General features: G+C 36.3%; 1 protein-coding gene and 2 pseudogenes across 5 annotated transcripts in view; 1 reads left to right on the top strand and 2 right to left on the bottom strand.

Moving 5' to 3' along the window:
* LOC111023784 (phosphatidylinositol 4-phosphate 5-kinase 7) overlaps positions 1–18,969 on the bottom strand; it is a 42,932-nt gene that overhangs the window by 12,622 nt on the left and 11,341 nt on the right. For all 4 annotated transcript variants that reach the window (XM_088122803.1, XM_088122800.1, XM_088122802.1 and 1 more), the window contains exon 4: positions 1,274–1,441. In XM_088122803.1, the coding sequence (XP_087978929.1) occupies positions 1,274–1,441 (168 nt within the window). The remainder of the gene's footprint in view (positions 1–1,273; positions 1,442–18,969) is intronic.
* Positions 1,303–13,799, bottom strand: LOC148211751 (ADP-ribosylation factor 2 pseudogene; annotated as a pseudogene). Its single transcript, XR_015790283.1, has 2 exons — positions 10,755–13,799; positions 1,303–1,441 (listed from the first exon to the last, which is right to left on the bottom strand). The product of XR_015790283.1 is annotated as an ADP-ribosylation factor 2 pseudogene (transcript).
* On the top strand, positions 7,348–9,632 carry LOC148211752 (uncharacterized; annotated as a pseudogene).

Genomic DNA, 18,969 nt, shown 5'->3' with positions numbered 1-18,969 from the left:
TTAGATAAGGATAAAAGGATTTAGACAAATTTACCACCTATGGGAGACCTTTCAACGTCAAATGATCAAAGAATTAGAAGAGGAGACTACTACCAAAACTAGTACTAGGGGCTAAAGGTACTGAAAGTTCCACCTTGAAAACTTAGCTAACCCTTACAACAGACCTAATTTGGGCAACTGTTTTCAGTGTGGACAGCTAAGACATCTCTTAATTATACAAATTATATAATATTGTAAAATAATTATTATACAAAATTTATAACATGTATGTTAATAAATTAATTAATCATATTTTTGTCAGTGGATTTTAGAAAAGATCTCAAAGAAACTGCAAAGATGGAGGTGATTTCAGATCTCAAGAGGAAGGTTCACTCTATGTTCTGCAGTTTTGGCCAATCTCCCAACATATTATGTCTTTGTTTCAAATTCCGTTGGTTGTGCACAATCAAATTGAGAAATATATGAGAACTTTCTTTTGGGAAGGAATCGTTGATGGGAAATTGAAGCATCTAGCTGGCTGGAAATGATCTGCAGCTCATATTGAAGATGGTGGTTTGGATTTGGAAGGTCTTCGCTCAAAGAACAGAGTGCTTCTTGTGAAAGGGGGTTGGAAGTTTTGTCAAGAGCCCTCTTCTCTTTGGCGTTTGGTGATTAACAGTCCAGATTTGAGAGAATAAAAATATTCTTTCATATTCATACATGTAAATAGGTCTTCTTACATTGGCGTGCTCTTTCCAACTCTTTTGATCTTTATTCACCTAGTTTGATTGTTGGAATTGGGAGGCTTTTATTTCTCCGTTGTAACTGAATTTGTTTAAGTGACTTTGTTTTTTCTTTACTCTAAGTCTTTATTGCTTTATTTCTCACTCCTTTGCAAGTTCGTATCTTTGAACAATGTTCTTTTTCATCATTTCAATGAAAAGTTCGTATTTTGTTAAAAAAAAATATATTACTAAAAACACCTTGAATAATATTTTAAATTTAAATTCAATTTCCAAATCTGCTACCCAACACATATTCGAAAATACTGAAAGCGTGGAATACAACTCTATTTTTCATTGAATCCCTTATTTTCAAATTTTTATTTTCAAGTCACAAACCAAACGCACCCTTAACAATCAGAACTACCACCAGATTTTTAAATGCATGATTTTTTGCAGCACTCTTGTAAATAAATAAATGTGAATGATGTGCAATAGATTTTCATTTTCATGAAAAGTCAAGCTTTCATTCAGAAAAATGAAAGAACGATGTGCAGTAGATCATTAACTACCTGAATACCATAGGACAATAGTCTTTCCAATGGAAGTCGACAGAATAGTGTGGAGGTGTAAACTGAGAGCCCTTTCGAGGAAAGTACATAACTATTCTAGCCCGTTTTCCGAAATCAGAAGATCGAACTTCACGCATGGGAACTGGAGTAATCTTACCAACAGTATACCTGAAAAACTTCAAATAGAATTATTAGTAAGCATTATTATTGAATTTAGTCTAGACATCTCGTGAACGACCTACAGTAAACTTCAGACAACTAGGGAGCATTATTATCTATTAGGGTCTTTCGTAAGCTTTTTTTTCTTTTGGGGAAAACATTGATCCCTAAATTTGATTTTTTTTTTTTCCTTTCTTTTCTTCTTTTTTTTTTTAGAAACAACTTTTCATTAAGTAATTCAAAAGTTACCATAAATCCTCCCTACAGAGAAGCAAAAGCACCCTCTATAAAAGACAAACAAACAAAAGAGCAGATCTCAAACCCTACCTGGAGGGAGCAATAAAAACCCTAACTCTCTCACCAACAAATATATAGTAAACCTCTCTCAAAAAGCGTTCAAATCAGCAACCAACCACAAAGACCAAAATATCAACCTAGATAACAAGAATAAATTTCAGAAATTGAATTTCTCTAGAAATATTTGGAGAGAATACCCCAAGAAGCAGCTTCTATTTTAAAAAAGAAACAAACTTTTCTTAAAAAGAAACAAATTTTCATTGATAATTGAAAAGATACCAAAAAAAAAAAAGAAAAAAAAAGTCTACCAAAAGTAGACTAATAAAAGCATAAAACAGAGCAAAATTGAACCCTAGACCCACATGAAGGCCCTCCAATTGTTACAAAAATTATTGCTAGTATAATTTTTTTTTTTTTTTTTTTGATATCCATGAGTGTTCGAGCCAACTTACGCACACATCGACTAATCTCACAGGGCAACCGCCTGACCTTACAATATTTGGTGCCGAGAAACACTTAGGAATTACTAATTCCTAAGATAGGTCGCCATCATGGGGTTTAAACTCATTCTCTCTTAATTAACCCCGGTCATTTTGGACCAATGAGTCACCTACGATGGCTATTGCTAGTATAATTATCAAAAATAGAGGACAAAGAACACCATCTTGAGGACTTGAATTTAATCAAATCAACCGCTCATTCCAAAAGAGAAATTTATCTTCAAAGATTCACCAATTTCTTTTCAACCATTATCCTAATAAGATACCTTGACAGAAGCCTCTCCTCCCATATAAAGCTTTTATCTTCGAAAGTGAATTTCTTTCCTTCCAAATGCCCCACAGGCCACAATGCAGCCTTTAACAAAAAAAAAAATCTTTTTAACATGAAACGAACTTTTCATTCATAAATGGAAAGGAACAAAAATTATTCAAAGATACAAACTCCCAAAGGGATGAAATGAATGGGGAGGAAGAAGATAAAAAAATAAAAATAAAGATAAAGATACAATCAAGCCAAACTTAGGTACGGTGAAAAATGAATGGGGAGGAAGAAGAAAAAGGAAAAAAAATAAAAATAAAGATACAATCAAGCCAAACTTTAAGTACAGAGAATGAAAGGAAGACTAAACATTACACAAAAAAGCCTCCCAATTAGAATTGATCGGCAAGACTTTCCTTTCCTCCAAGCTCATACCATTCCGGAGGAGGAACTAAATTATTGGATGCACCAATAGTGAAGGCCAAAGCAAAACCAACAACTTGAAACAATTCTGACCAAATTTTGCCATTTTCCAGACAATGGGAAAAAATGTAATTGATATTTTCCCCTTCTTTTGAACATAAAACACACACCTTCGGACTTGCAACAAAAAAGACACTTCCTTTGAAGCCAATCAGCCACATTAAGCCTACCTTGCATCACCAATCAAAGCAAAACATTCACCGTTCTAGGACTCTTCATCTTCCATCCAATCCTTTTGATGAAAAGGGGCAACCCCTCAACCCCTTATGTCTTTTCTATTGTCTTTACGACTCCCTTATGCTCATTGAAGAGATTATGCAATTCTTCATTAAAAGCATATTCTGAAAAATCCACAACTTTGACGTTTGAAAGGTCCAAACCATTGGGTGAATCCAAACTACTGACATTAACATTTAAGTCTTCCTCATCATTATCTGAGAGACATAGCGTCTTAAAGCCATGTTCCAAGGAATTGTTTGTAGAATTGATAACCCCAAGCGAGAGAGGACATGGAATTTCAATGTGCACTATTTCTTTACTTAGATTACCTTCCAAAATTTTATGATTTGCATCTCCTTCATCATTAAAAGTCCCATTCAAGTTTATCCTCAAATCTTCAATCACATTTGAAGACCCAGCCACATTAAAAGCGCATGTCTTGTAATTACGCCTAGTATAAAAAAGTGGAAAAGACTTAATAAATCTTTTGGCCTCCTTCATGACTGAAAAAGCCTTCCTCATTCTTTTAGACTTAAGCTTACTACCTTGAAGGCCATTGGGGTCAGTAATGATATTTGGAATTCTAAAAAAATTTTCATTATTGCAAGGTATCTGCATGATCTCCATTTCTGTCATTAGTTGACCGTCCTTCGAAGCATTTGCAACATCCAACCTAAACTCATTAAACCCCTCATTAATTCCTATTTCACCAACCTCAAGTATGCGAATCTTGGGTAACTTTCTCTTCTAAGGAATTGTATAAAAGTGTGGAGTCAATTTTAGAAGAAGAAAAAATATTATTGTTTTTCTTACTTAAAGAAAATAAAACCCTAGCCACCTTTTAAATAAAGGTGAGAAACTCTCCTTAACAAGCAAACTAAAACATAAACTCCTAATTACATAAAATATAGGAAACTATGAATTCCTATATAAAAAAGGAAAGACTAAATATTACAATAATTATCTAAAATATATAAAACCAACACTCCCCCTCAAGCTGGTTTGAAAATGTCTTCCATTGCCAGCTTGTCAATTAACTTGTCGAATTGCATTTTCGGAAGACCTTTAGTTAATACATCAGCGATTTGTTCTGTAGTTGGCAAGTACGTGGTACATATTACTCCTCCATTGATCTTCTCTTTTATAAAGTGTTTGTCGACTTCAATATGTTTTGTCCTGTCATGTAGAACTGGATTGTGAGCTATGGAGATGGCAGCCTTGTTGTCACAATAAATACGAATAGGTTCTTTCCGAGTAAACTTCAATTCCTCTAGTAGCCTTTTGATCCATATACCCTCACAAATACAATGAGCTAAAGCTCTAAACTCTGCTTCAGCGCTACTTCTTGCTACTACATTTTGTTTTTTGCTTCGCCAGGTAACTAAGTTACCTCCAACAAATGAACAGTAACCCGATGTAGAGCGTCTGTCTGTATCACTACCAGCCCAGTCCGCGTCGGTATAAACTTCAACTTGCAAATGGTCATGTTTTCTGAATAATATACCTTTGCCTGGAGTTCCTTTCAGATATCTTAGGATCCTGTAAACTGCTTGAAAATGAACTGAACTAGGAGAGTGCATAAATTGGCTCACTACACTTACAGCAAAGGCAATATCAGGATGTGTGTGAGACAAATATATAAGTCTACCCACAAGTCTTTGATATTTCTCCTTATCTTTAACTTCATCCTCTTTTGCAATTTGTAACTTTAAATTAGGTTCAATAGGAGTTTCAGCAGTCCTGCAGCCAAGTAAAGCTGTTTCTTTAAGTAAGTCAATGATGTATTTTATTTGATTAACAAAGATCCCTTGTTTTGATCTAGCAAATTTCATCCCTAGGAAATATTTTAAAGTACCCAAATCTTTAATTTGGAATTCACTAGCAAGCTTTTTCTTAAGAGTGTTCAATCCATCTTCATCATTGCCTGTGAGGATAATGTCATCAACATATACAATCAAAACAACCATTTTGCCGTTTTCATTGTGTTTATAAAAAATAGTGTCATCCGCTTGGCTTTGAAGCAAACCATAGCTAGTGACTGCTTTCTCAAAACGTTCAAACCATGCTCTAGGAGATTGTTTAAGGCCATAGAGAGATTTCTTCAATTTGCATACTTTGTTATCTTCAATATCCATTTCGAAACCCGGAGGTAAATCCATAAATACTTCTTCTTCTAGATCTCCATTGAGAAAGAAATTTTTGACATCTAATTGGTGAAGAGGCCAATCTAAATTAACAGCAATAGATAAAAGAACTCTAATAGAGTTAATCTTAGCAACAGGGGCAAATGTTTCTTGATAATCTATCCCATAAGTTTGAGTGAAGCCTTTGGCTACCAACCGAGCTTTGTATCTTTCAATACTACCATCAGCATTGCATTTTATAGTGAAAACTCATTTGCATCTCACTGTTTTCTTTTCTTTAGGTAGATCCACAATGTCCCTTGTGCAGTTTTGTTTTAAAGCATTTATCTCTTCCATAACTGCTAATTTCCAATTTGAATCATTTAGGGCCTCCTGTATGTTCTTTGGAATAATCAAGTTATTTATTTTAGAAGTGAAGGCTTTATGACTATCTGACAGTTTTTTATATGAAAGGTAATTTGCAATAGGATATTTAGTACAAGTACGAACACCTTTCCTAAGGGCAATAGGAACATCAAGATCAGATATATCAAGTGAGATAGATGATTCATTGGGAATAGGAGATTGATTACCTGGATTTTCAATATCATTCCTCGGGGTAGTAGAATGGGGTGACAAGTCAGCTCCTTGATCTTCATTTCTTTGATTGAAATGTCTCCTAGTATAAACTTGAAGCTCGTGATTTATATCAATAGGGTCATTTTGTGGTGGTTTTTCTCTCCCTGGATGAAAATCTTCCACACGTGGTACTAAAGAATCAAGAATATCAGGACAAATGATATTCGGGAGAGAAGTAGAGATGTCCCAAAAATTATCTTCAGAACTCGATTCCTCCCCCTGAAGGAAATTTCGGAAACTATGAATTCCTATATAAAAAATGAAAGACTAAATATTACAATAATTATCTAAAATATATAAAACCAACATGTGGTTTGAGACTTTTCAACTTCAAAGCTTGACTCTTCATCTTTGATCACCATTTTGATGTGATTGACATCCAAGGTATTGGAGAAATCTCTGAGATTTAGAATGGCATTTTCTTCCTTGGGAGTTTCCAAATTGCAACAATCTTTTACTCTTACAAAAACACCTCCCAAAGTTCAATTTTATTTTGGGATGGGAAAAGATGATAAAGGGAGCTAAGGATGTGTTAGATGTCTAGTAGGTGCACCAACTGATTCGTGTCACCGTTTTAAAAAATAGTAATAATAGTTTGGATGTTTTCCCTCCAAGTGAAGAATACTTGCTTACTAGGAAGCACAAAGTACAAACACTCCATTTCATGCAAAGTGTTCGTGTCAAAAATGTGTCGGAGACCAACATGTCTGGACACACTCCGGACATGTATCAGACACGTAAATTTGCATGACCAATTTTTTTTTGGGACACGACCCAGTATATTTGAAAACAATCCTAAATGGGCCCAAATTTTTTTTGTCGAACACGACCCAATAGATTTGAAAACAAGCCTAAAATGGGCCCAAAATTTTTTAAAGGAAAAAAAATGAAAAAAAAAAATAACAGAAATCCTAAAATCTTCTTTTCTTTTTCTGCCTTCCAGTCACCGTCTGCCTTCACCACGAACAAGATGCTAGCCCGCCCACCACCATTTTCCTTCCTTTGCTGCCGTCACTGGCAACTTTCACCATTGTAGTTGCCGCCTGTTTTCACTACCGCATATACCAAAGTGTTTTGGGTTTTATTTTTTTTAATATTAGATGACATCTTTTACCTCTAGCAATAATAGTCAAAGCCAATCAACTCCAACCAAGCTTTCAATTTCTAATTCTAGTATTGAGGTTGATTCAAAACCACTTTGGCAATATGTGACCAAGCATCAAAAATTGAACAAACGAGATGGAAATATTTCACGGTAATGTAACTTTAGTCATGGTACAGAGAAAAGTTCTTATACAAGGGTTAGGGCTCATTTATTGAAGATAGGTGGTCAAGGTATTGGAATTTGTCCAAAAGTTACACTAAAAGATATTGCCGATATGCTAAAATGGGAAGATGAGACAGAATCGTGAAACTAAAAAGACTCCTAAAACCATTCCTTTATCACCTTCAAGCATAACCATTGGTAGAGTTTGGTGTGAGAAATGCTCCTACTTCATGTTCTTTTAGGGTGTTCCAAGGCTTAGTTGGAGTTGATTGGCCTTAACATGGCGTAAGGGATTAGTTACGTGCACTAATTGCTCGGATGTTTTATTCTTTGGGGTTGCCTTTTCATCCAATAAGAAATCCACATTTTATAGATGCATTTTCTTATGCGGCAAATGATTTTTTGTCAAGATATTTGCCTTCTAGATATAATTTGGTGAGGATAACTCTTCTTCAGAGATAAAAATCAAATATTGAGAGATTATTATAGTCTATTAAAGACACATGATGTGAGAAGGGCGCAAGTATTGCGAGCGACAGTTGGAGTTATTCTCCAAGAAGACCTTTGATGAATTTTATGGCAATTTCAGATGGCAAGCCAATGTTTCTAAGAGTAGTGGATTGCTCAGGTTAGATCAAAGATAAATATTTTATTGCCAATTTGTTGAGGAAGTCATTAATGAAGTTGGACCTAAAAATGTAGTTCAAGTAATAACTGATAATACTGCTAATTGCAAGATTGTGGGGCAAATTATTGATGCACATTCCCGGCAACTATATGTACACCATGTGTAGTTCATACTCTCACTATTGAATAAAAAAATATATGTGCACCAAAAAATGTTGAAGAACTATATTACCAATTCGCATATGAAGAATGTGGTTGGATCTTTACAATTGTTGGTAATGTAATGGTGGTGAAGAACTATATTATGAATCATTCGATGAGGTGTGCAACCTTTAATGAGTTTATAAATTGCTTTCCGTGGCAGAAACGCATTTGCATTGATCATTATTATGCTCAAGAGGTTTAAATTGTGGTCTGCAAGCGATCTTTATTAGTGACAAATGGACATGTTATAGAGAGGATGATGTGGGAAAAGTAAGATAGGTAAGAGAGTTGGTGTTGGATCATGTGTGGTGGAACAAAATTGATTATATCATTTCTTTCACTTCACCTATATATGACATGATTTGGATTTGTGATACAAATGCACCTAGTCTTCATTTGGCATATGACATGTGGGATGCTATGATTGGAAAGGTGAACACGACAATTTATAGACATGAAGGAAAACGTGGAGGTGAAGTCTCCTCTTTCTATAATGTAGTGTATAATATTATTGTGGATTGTTTTTGAACAAGATACGAACTTCTCATTGATTAATGAAAAGGATCTTCCCATCCTCCATTAACAAAGCCTTATCGACCATAAAAGGGTTAACCAAACAGTCAACCTCAAAATGGTTCTTCAACCCAATTGTCATGCGCTTTTAAGTCTAAAGATAACCATCAAAGAATTCCACTCCATTTCCACCACATCTTTTTCTTTTTTAACCCAGAAACCCTGATGAGCATCTTCTTTGTTAGATGAAGTAGCATTTCCTACTTATTTGAGAAGTTCACGAGAATTCTTTTTGACTATAGAATTCGGGGCATCAGACTTTTGCAAGACATCATCCTTGTTCAGTGGATGAGAGATGGCATCCTTTATCATTTCCCATAAGACTAACCAACGTCTTTTCTTTTGTCTTACGAGGACCAGTCCTCCCTCTCATGCCCTGATTTAGGAATCAGAATACATTCGAAATAACAACCTTGCCTGTTAAAGCTTTTCAGGATTCTACAAATACCGAATTTACCATTTGCTTGTTTGAAAAAATTAACTCCCAACGGATGTTGCATCGAGTCTATGATAACCTCTCCAAACCAAATTAACTGCTTCTTGTGTAAAGAAAAATGAAACTGCCGGTTATCGAAAATCTCCTCCAACTTGAAAAAACCATTTGTCAACGAATGAATGAAAAAAAATTATTTGCAACTCTACAACTCCTTCAAACCATGATTCAGAAACTTCGTGAAACTAAAGTCTTCTAACATGCACAATGGAACTAAATTGGAGCACGTACTCATTTATTGACTCTGTTAAACGAAACAAGATGATGTCACAACATGCAGATGATTTGGTATTTATCCAAAATAATTGGCGTCTTTTATCAAGAAGAACTCCATAATATTTACGTAGAGAGACAAAGTCATGGGATAATGCTGGAGATTCTTTTGAGGATGTTGCCATGCTTGAAATAGCTAATTTATTATTGGATGAACCTAATTTAGAGGCTGTGGTTTTTACTGATGATGGTGATGATAGTGGACCTAGTGGTGATCAAGATGAAGACATTGTGGAAACTTGAGATGAGATTATGAGAGTTTTAGTTTTTTCTTGTATGAAAGGCCGATTTTATTTCTTTTTAAATTTGTATTGTAATGTTAGTTGGATAACGGATTTTGCACTGTTAAGCATATTTTGATTTGTTTTGTTCAATTTGTGTGGTTAATTAATCTAGAATTATTACTATATCAATTCATATGCATATATTATCTATAAAAAATAAAAATAATGTGTCCCTAACGTGTCTGTGTCCTATATTTTTAGATAGCGTGTCACCATGTCCGTATCATGTCGAGTCCATGTCCGTGCTTCTTAACTTGCTTATTCCATGGAATTAAAGAATGTGTAATTGGCTCAAGCTTCTTCATGAAAATAAGTCCCACCTACCTGTTCTTTTCTTTCCATGAGAAACCAACTTTCTTTAGGAAGAACTATAAAAGAAGTCCATAAAAGTAAGGGTCCAGCCAAAAAGGGGAGAACAACACACAAAATTTTCAGAAGAAACAAAAACCCAGTTTAGGAGTTTCTCTCCCTTTTGTGGGTTCTTTCTTGGATATAGTAGTTTCTGCCTTTTATCAAAAAGAAAAAAAGAACCCCAATTTTTAGTAACTAAAACCAAAGGATAATAAAAAAATAATTTTAAATTGAGAGCTGAAAGAGAGAAGTTAAAATGTGCCAAATTCCAAGCATCCTCCCACGAACTCTCTCTCCCTAGAAACAATCTCCTACTCCTTGTTAGCTAGATAAACTATAAGATTGCAAAGAAACCAACCTGCCAAGAACACGACCCCTCTCCCAAAAAAAAAAAGGTCCTAAGTAACCTCCTCCAACATTTCACGAAAACTTGGCCTCTACACATAGGCTAAACTAAAACCCTACTCAAGCCACCTACATATTCTAGTGTAGGATATAACTTACCATAAATGGTTCAAATCCTGAACATACTCATTCAAGCTTGAGACAAAAGAGGAGGCTTTTCACAAAAACAAAAACTGGACGGTATTAATTCTTCCCAAGACAGCCAAGCAAGCAAAGAGCCAAGTTTTCTTTGATATGTGGAAATGTCAAATTTTCTTTGAGATTTCTAATTTTAAAGAGGAGAAGAAAGAATGAGGAGATGAGAGTCGAAGATGAAAAGACTTACCAGAAAAGAGATCTCTTTGTGCCTCTCTTCATGATTCCATTAGGATTTTTGCATTTGGTAATTATGATCCTGTTCATATTAGGGCAATTGGGAATCCTATTTGTATCCCTAGGCCGGTGGTGGTGGGGAAAAGGATACTGATGGTTTAAGGCCGTAAACATTAATCTTTACATTGGGAAAAGAACCACAATTTGAAGTAAAGACAAAAATGAAACTAACTCCACAATCTCTCGATCAAAGAGGCACGAACACGGACATGGACACGTACACGACATGGACACAACGACATGTCAATTTCTAAAAATATAGAATACGGACACGTTGGGGACACTTTTTTTTTTTAAGATAATATATGCAAATGAGTTGATATAGTAATACTTCTAGATAAATTAACCACACAAATTGAACAAAACAAATCAAAATATGCGTAACACAAAATCCATTATTTAACTTACATTACAATACGAATTTAAAAAGATATAAAATTCATCTTTCATACAAGAAAAAACCAAAACTCTCATCAATCTCATCACCACTAGGTCCACTGCCATCACCATCATCAGCAAAAATAATAGCCTCTAAATCAGGTTCATCCAATGATAAATTAGCTATTTCAAGCATGCCAACGTCCTCAAAAGAATCTCCAGTAATATCTCATGACTTGGTCTTGATAAAAGAGGCAGATTACTATGTTAAATACCAAATCATCTGCACTTTGTGGTATCATCTCCTTCCATCTAATAGAGTTAATAAATGAGTATGTGCTTCAATTTCGCTCTGAACATGAAGATGGGGAAGGTTGAGCAATTGATTGAAGGATAGATGCATAGACACTATGGATGGCCTACCAGTTTTAACATCCATAAGATACCTATAAGCTATGAAGTCACAATCAAAAAAATTGTTTGACCTCGTTGAAAAATTGTTCAGTTTTGCACGATCTTCTGAGTTTGAAAAAGATCTCTTAAGACACTTCATCCTCTCACGAATTACTTCAATATCTTTACGTAGAGGTACTCGATTAGGATCATTTTTAAGTCATGACTCACTATAGTACCTAAATATAAAATTTGAAAATTTTGAACTCTTAGATAGAAATCAATACAAATGAAATAATAATAGACAGAAATATGTAATAATGAAAAAGTACCTTGGATTCAAAGAATGTGTCAAACAGTGGAGTGGTGTATTATTAAGGTGTATTATTCTTGTTTTTAAACGATCAACAAGAATATTATACCCCACATTATAAAAAGAGGAGACTTCATCTCCACGTTTTTCTTCGTGTCTATAAATTATTGTCTTCACCTTTTCAATCATAGTATCTCATATATCATACACCAAATAAAGACTAGATGCATCTGCATCACAAATCCAAATCATGTCATATATAGTGTTTTCGAGGCGCGCCCAGGCGCTCACCTAAGGCGGAGGACGAGGCGTTTTGGCCTGGACGCGCCTTGAACAACGTCGAGGCGAGCGCCTTCAATCGAGCGCTCGCCTTTGTGCGCCTTGCTGCGCCTTGGCGCCATCGCCATAAGGTGAGGCGAGCGCATCTTTGAAGCGGGGTGACTCCTTTTTTTTTGTTATAATTTTAGAAAACCCACAAAAGAAGCCCAAACAGATGAAAACCCACACCCAAAAATCGAAACACCCACCCGAAAGTCTTCCTCTTTCACCGCCACTTCATCCTTTGCTGCTGCCGTTGCTACCGCCTTTGCCCCCACTCATTGCACGATATAAAGCCATCATGCCTTCCTTCTCCTTCCTCGTAGACAATCAAAATATTTAGTTTCACCTATGAATGTGTATTCAGGGCAACGTAGGTGCTCGAAAAGGAAGAATTAGAGATGAAGAAGAAGAATTAGGAAAGAAGAATTAGAGATGAAGAAGAAGAGGAATTGGAAAAGTAGAAGTAGAAGAAGAATTAAAAAATAGAATAAAAGATATCGGGATTTGATGCTTGGTTGAGACTTTTCCTATTCCTTTTACGTTTTCAAGGCATGCACACTAATTGCATGCAATTTTATCTTGCCATCTGGAAGCAAAAGGGAAAGATGGAAATAATTTTTTTTTATTTAAGTTAATTTATGATTTAATTTTAGTATTCTACTTAACCACTAATTTTATTAATTTCTTTTTAAATTTAAATTTTTAATTTTTCTTAATTATTTAAGTTAAAATTTATTTCCACCAAATATTTTCACCTAAAGTATTTTTGGTATTTTGGTATTGATTTTTTGTATTGTTGACATTTACCATTTTGGTATTGATTTTTTATGGTAATTTATGCACTATATATATAATTTTTACTTATTTATTAAGACTGTATCGCCTCTTGCCTCAAGACGATCAAAGGGCTTGTCGCCTTGCGGTGCGCCTTGCGCCTCAAAAACACTGGTCATATATAAGTGAAGGGAAGGAAATGATATAATCAATTTTTTGTCCCACCACACATTTTTTTTTTTTGATGGGATAAGTTTTAATTACACCATCTCATTAAACACACAAAAGCCCAGATGAGTTAAGAGTACACGAACAACCATTACAATATATAACCATAGACAGACTGATACTATGGAAGATCAATCCCTAAAGAAAAGGCAGGAGAGACTATTACTCGAAAAACAAGAAAAGATAGATAACATTCACCCCTGCATCCAGGATCGCCGGTCTACAAGACAACTCTCAACTGCTTTTATGCCTTGTTAGCAATGTTGTTTGAGAGCCAATCAAATCCCTCACAAAGCCCTTCCCCAAAGGTTGCACAAGTGCTCTTGATATACCAATGGCGCTGCCGAAGAGTGTAAAGACCAAGCTTATCAGTAATCTCAGCAGCATTCATTACATTGGGGAGATCTTGTATGTTAGCAAACACAAGTAATACTACATCCCGAAGCTCATCCTCATTCAGCATTCTATGCAATTCATCCCTTGCCTCAACAACTCGGTCTCTATCATTACTATCCACAACAAATATAAGACCTTGAGTGTTTTGGAAGTAGTGCCTCCACAATGGACGAATCTCAGTGAAGCTAATGTTCTTATATTCCAGTCTCCATGTTAAATCCAATGGTAGGAATAGTTGTGACGATCTCTCCAAGCTTGAGTTTATAGAGAATGGTGTCTTACCAGCAGCATCAAGAGCAACCATCATAATTCTCATCTCCTTTTTGGCAAAAAGGAGACTAAAAAGCTTTGCAAAAGGCAGCCCCATTTCTGTTCCTAATGTAGAATCTCTTCTGAGAGCTTCACATAGAGGTCAAAGGTCTATTCAAAGAGATGGAGAGAGCGAGCTTAAGAGTAACGCGTAATATGGCGCTGGTCCCATTTAAAGGTGTCGTGGGAGGAACATTTAAAGGTGAGAGGATTTTGAAGAATTAATCAGGAAGGAGACCATAAAAGTTGGAGACAAAAGGCTAGAGTAAGATGGGATAAATAGTGATTGTGACAATCCCTTTTTTCACATGGTTGCTAATGGGAAGAGGAATAACAATGTTATAGATGACGGGGGATGATTGAGGGAGATAAAGAGGTTGAAGAGGATATTGTCTTTTTTTCAAATCGTTGTATTTGCAGAACCATAAATTTGGGCCAATCATAAATGGTCACGTCATTATTGACAAAACTATATTTTATTTAGGGTAATTATAAATTATCTCTAAATTAAAATTAAAACAAAAAATGGCAATTGGACCCTTTGGATTGGATTTAATTGGTTGAATTGGGTCATACAAAATTGGGACCAAAATCAATTTAGTTCACAAATCTATTGGATGGTATTTTGGCCTGAACCCCAAATTAACATAAGACCATTACGGTGGATTGATATTTAAATTTAAATAAATCTAGATCCATTTAAAGAATTGGGTTGGATCCAAAATCACCCAAGCCTAAATCTTTCGAAATTAAATTGAGCTCGTAACCCAAATAGAGCCCAAATCCATAGGTTGGGTCCAAAATTACCCAAGCTCAAAGTCCATTAAGCCTGTGGAAACCTCTATAAATAGAGAGGCCTCCTCATTTTCAGGAGTTCAGAATTTCAGAATTGAGAGTTTTTTTTTTCCCAAACAAGATACGAACTTTTTATCAATAAATGAAAAGGAACAAAATTGTTCAAAGATAAAAACTCCAAAAGGAGTGAGAAAAAATAGAAGAAGCGATAAAAAGGTAAAGACAACAAAGAAAAAATAAAAACAACACTACTGGGGAGTTATGAATGCCTCCGAATTCATACAAAGCATGCTGGGAGAATAAGAGGAGAAGAGATCAGAGCGAACACAATATTGTGAAGCCTTGAACTTAGCTATTGAAAAACAATCCACTGAAGAATGACTTTTGCCTTCAAAGACTCTTTGATTCCTTTCAAACCACAATTAAGAGATGAGAGCTTTAAAACTGTGGACCCATAAAAGATTAGCTTTTGAATGAGCATGCAATCCACAAAGAAGCTGGAGGATTATGTGGGAAACATTAAGTCCCAAACCCAACAGATGTTGAACATCAAGAAAAACCGCCTCTAACAATCGGCCGCATAAGTGCAGGCAAAAAACACGTCTTTGAGATTCTCCTTTTCTACAGCACAACAAACAAATCGACGGCTGCAGCAACATAGAAGGCACTTTCTTTTGAAGTGTTTCCGTTGTGTTAACCTTGCCCATAATAAGGATCCAAATCAGCAAGTTAACCCTCTTGGGACAGTGAGCGTTCCACAGGGAGTGAGCGTTCCAAAAGGTAGAAAGTGCTTCCTTAGGGATTTTTGAAACAAAATCCCCTAGCTTGCTTAAAGAACGAACCGAAAAGATATCCAATGCCTCCAAGGCTCATGATCTAGTATCCTCAAGACTCAATTAGGGAAACTGGGGGGAGTAGTGATAAAAGATTGGCCAACTCAACAATTTCCTCATCTTTCAAGGATCTCCTAGTAGGTGGTCTCCAAGAAGAGCCAGTAGAATCCCATGCTTCTGCAACCAAAATGAAAGGAGAAGAAGATATTCTAAAAAGTGAAGGAAACCTTATCTTTGAGCAGAACATCTCCAATCCACAAGTGGTGCCAAAATACTCCTATTTCCATTTCCCACTATGATATGGGAAAACGACTCCACCTTATACCAAGCTTTCAAAATATTATGCCACGGGCTTCTACAAGAACCGACCATCTTAGGCAAAGTCCTCCAACCGCAATAATCAGAGCCACAAATACTGGCCACCACCGATCTCCAAGGAGCTGAAGTTTCAGTACTAAATCTCCATCCCCATTTGGCTAACAAGCCGCAATTCCTTTTGGATATATTTCCAATGCCAAGACCTTCATCTTCACGAGCTAAAGTGACCACATCCCAACGCACAAGATGATTCACTGATCCTGTGGAAGAATTCCCCCAAACAAAGCAACGAATACTTTTCTCTAAAATCTTGTTAATTCGGGTCGGGGCATAAAGGGAGATTTTCAAGAACCAATTGATGTAAAGTCAATATTCCACCTCTCGATAATTGATAACGCTTCCACCAGTCTAACTTTTTCGATATTTTTTCTTGAATAGGGCTCCAAAAGCTATCATGTTTTGGGTTCCCCCAAGAGGCATTCCCAAATGAAGAATCAGTAATTTTTCAGCTTTGCATCCAAATCTTGAAGCCATCTGTTGAATTCTTTGCAAATTTAAGCTCACGCCACTTAGAGAAGATTTCTCCCAATTGACCTTCAACCTCGAGAGCCACTCAAAGGCTTTAACTGTATCAAACAGAACCGCCAACATAGACTCACTATCCTTCCAAAATAGAAGGGTATCATCTGCAAATTGTAGATGGGAGATGTGCAACCAATTCCAACCCACTTTTAATCCCTCAAAAACCCCTTTAGAATAGATATGATCCATCAAACTACTCAAAACATCACTCACTCGCAGGAAAAGGAATGGAGAGAGGGAATCAATGCCTTAATCCCCTCGAAGCATGGATTCTTCCTCTCAGACGCCCATCAATAAAACTTAGTGTCTTTGATGCACCCATTAATCCATGAGACCCATTTACTTCCAAAGCCTTTTCGACTAAGCACCTCCGATAAAAATTCCCAATCAACTGAGCCAAAAGCATTTTCAAGATCAAGTTTAAGAATCCAACCACTCTTCTTTTTGACTTTGTAATACTCCACTATCTCATTAGCTATAAGGATGGGATCAAGAATTTGCCTACCACTCAAGAACGCACTCTGATTAACAGAAATTGTGTATGGCATAACATGTCGTCGAAGTCGTTCAGCTAAAACCTTAGCTAAGATCTTATAGGTGGTATTTGTGAGACTTATGGGTCTAAAGTCTTTAACCATTTCCACTTTATCCTTATTAGGAATCAAACAAATGAAATTTTCTCGGAGGCATTTATTCACATGTCCATTCCTATAGAATTCAGCAAAAAGTCTTGTGAAAGCTTCTTTCCAAAACTTCCAAAATTTAAGAAAGAATTCTGGTGAAAAACCGTCCGGCCCCAGGGGTTTATTCTTTCCCAGAATTGAGAGAATTCACACGTCAAATTGAAGACTTGAAGATTCGAAGACTAACGTGAAGACTTTGAAGACTGGAAGACTTTCGAATAACACAAAACTTTGATCTAAGTTCAAGAACAAGCATCTCAATCTTCACATCAAGTTTGAGAGGAGAATCGGAAGATAAAGACTAGAGATTGAATCCACTACACAAACACGCAACAACATAAAAGTTCAACTCCAAAAAATATAATTTCTCTAAAAATGTCGTGTGAACAATATTCTCCTTCCATTAGTTTCGGCCCTTTCATGGATGGGTTCAATTAGTACCCAAGAGAGAGAATAGGGTTGGAGGCCCCTTTCTCTCCAGAAGAAATAAGAAAGGCGGTTTTAGGGATCAAAGCTTGTTTTCTTCTTCAATTTGGTCTATCACTTCAAATTTGTTTCAAGGTCGGTTCAATTTAAGTTTGAGTTTAAGGTTTCGAAAGCATGGATTCGAATAGTTGCAATGTTGCAAATAAATTTTATTGGGTTTGGTGAGAAAGTGACCATTACTTTACTAAAGATTATAAGAACGTTCATCTTCCTCTTCATGTGTCCCAACTCTATTGGGTTGAGAGTGCTTTAATGGAATGCTTGTGTCTTCTCCTTCACTCAAAGTTCTTCGGGAACTTGTTGGCTTCTGGAACTTGTTGGCTTCTGGAACTTGTTGTACGGCCCTCTTCGGGTCGTAGAGAGTTTATTTTTGTGCTTTATAGGTTCAACAAAAATGGTTGGGTAGTTTTCTAGGACATGATAAGCGATTTCTTGTCCAATAAAGCTATTGATCCTGAAATTAATACAAAAAATAGTGAGAGGAAGACGTTGTTTCGGGTCTTGAAAGAACACGAAGTACTTGATTTAGAGTGGGATAATGTTAAGGTTGTGACAAGACTCAAAGCACATGATGAGTGGAAAGATATTGCTTCAGCCTTGGAAGTGAACTTCTCACATAAACCAATGTTCCTTTTATTGCCGAAAACAAGTTGAAGGGTCTAATCTTAATGGATTGGAAGTGACAATGGCTGGCATTCCATCCGTTACTCTAGGAGAGCTCCGTCGACTATTGTAGCTGTTGCCAGGAAAACTATTCCGACTATTGTGTTGTCGTGATGGGCCGCGATGGAGCTTGTTTCGTGTGGTCAGTTTGGTGGCGATGGGAAAGAGTCGATGTGTACTACAAGAGCATCTTCCTTGGTTATGGCGGGTGGAAGTTTGACCATTGCTGGGATGAAGCACATTCTGTTTTCCTTAATTTCTATCTTTAATTCCATCAGATCCATAAGCTAGGAAGACTTTCATGCAACCTCCACAAAACCACAAAACCACCGCATTAGTCATCGATGTATGAAACCACAACATCGTTCCAAAGATGGAGGGGAAGGTTCCAGATGATTATCCAACTGTCGTAGGAGGGGAGACGCAACTTGATGGAGTCAAGAATCTGCCAATCTGTGTGGTTGCAAAGAGCTTCGACCTGTTCGCTGCTTTTGTATATGAGCAGGGCTTTGTGAGTAAGGATGGGGCTTAAGGAGCAAAACTCACTAAACGTTGTTTGTAATGTCTGGAGAATAGTATGCCAGTCATAGTATAGGGAGTGTCGTTGTATACAACGGCTTCTAGCCAGTATCTCAGGAAATAAAACTGATTTGTAAAGGCTCTATGAGCGAGTTGGTGGCTTATCATTAATAACAC

This window comes from Momordica charantia (assembly GCF_013281855.1).
Source record: "Momordica charantia cultivar OHB3-1 chromosome 4 unlocalized genomic scaffold, Mcharantia_2.0 BLBB01000004.1, whole genome shotgun sequence".
Taxonomy (NCBI): domain Eukaryota; kingdom Viridiplantae; phylum Streptophyta; class Magnoliopsida; order Cucurbitales; family Cucurbitaceae; genus Momordica; species Momordica charantia.
Note: the sequence above shows the minus strand (reverse complement) of the source record. Positions and strands in the feature narration are given on the sequence as shown.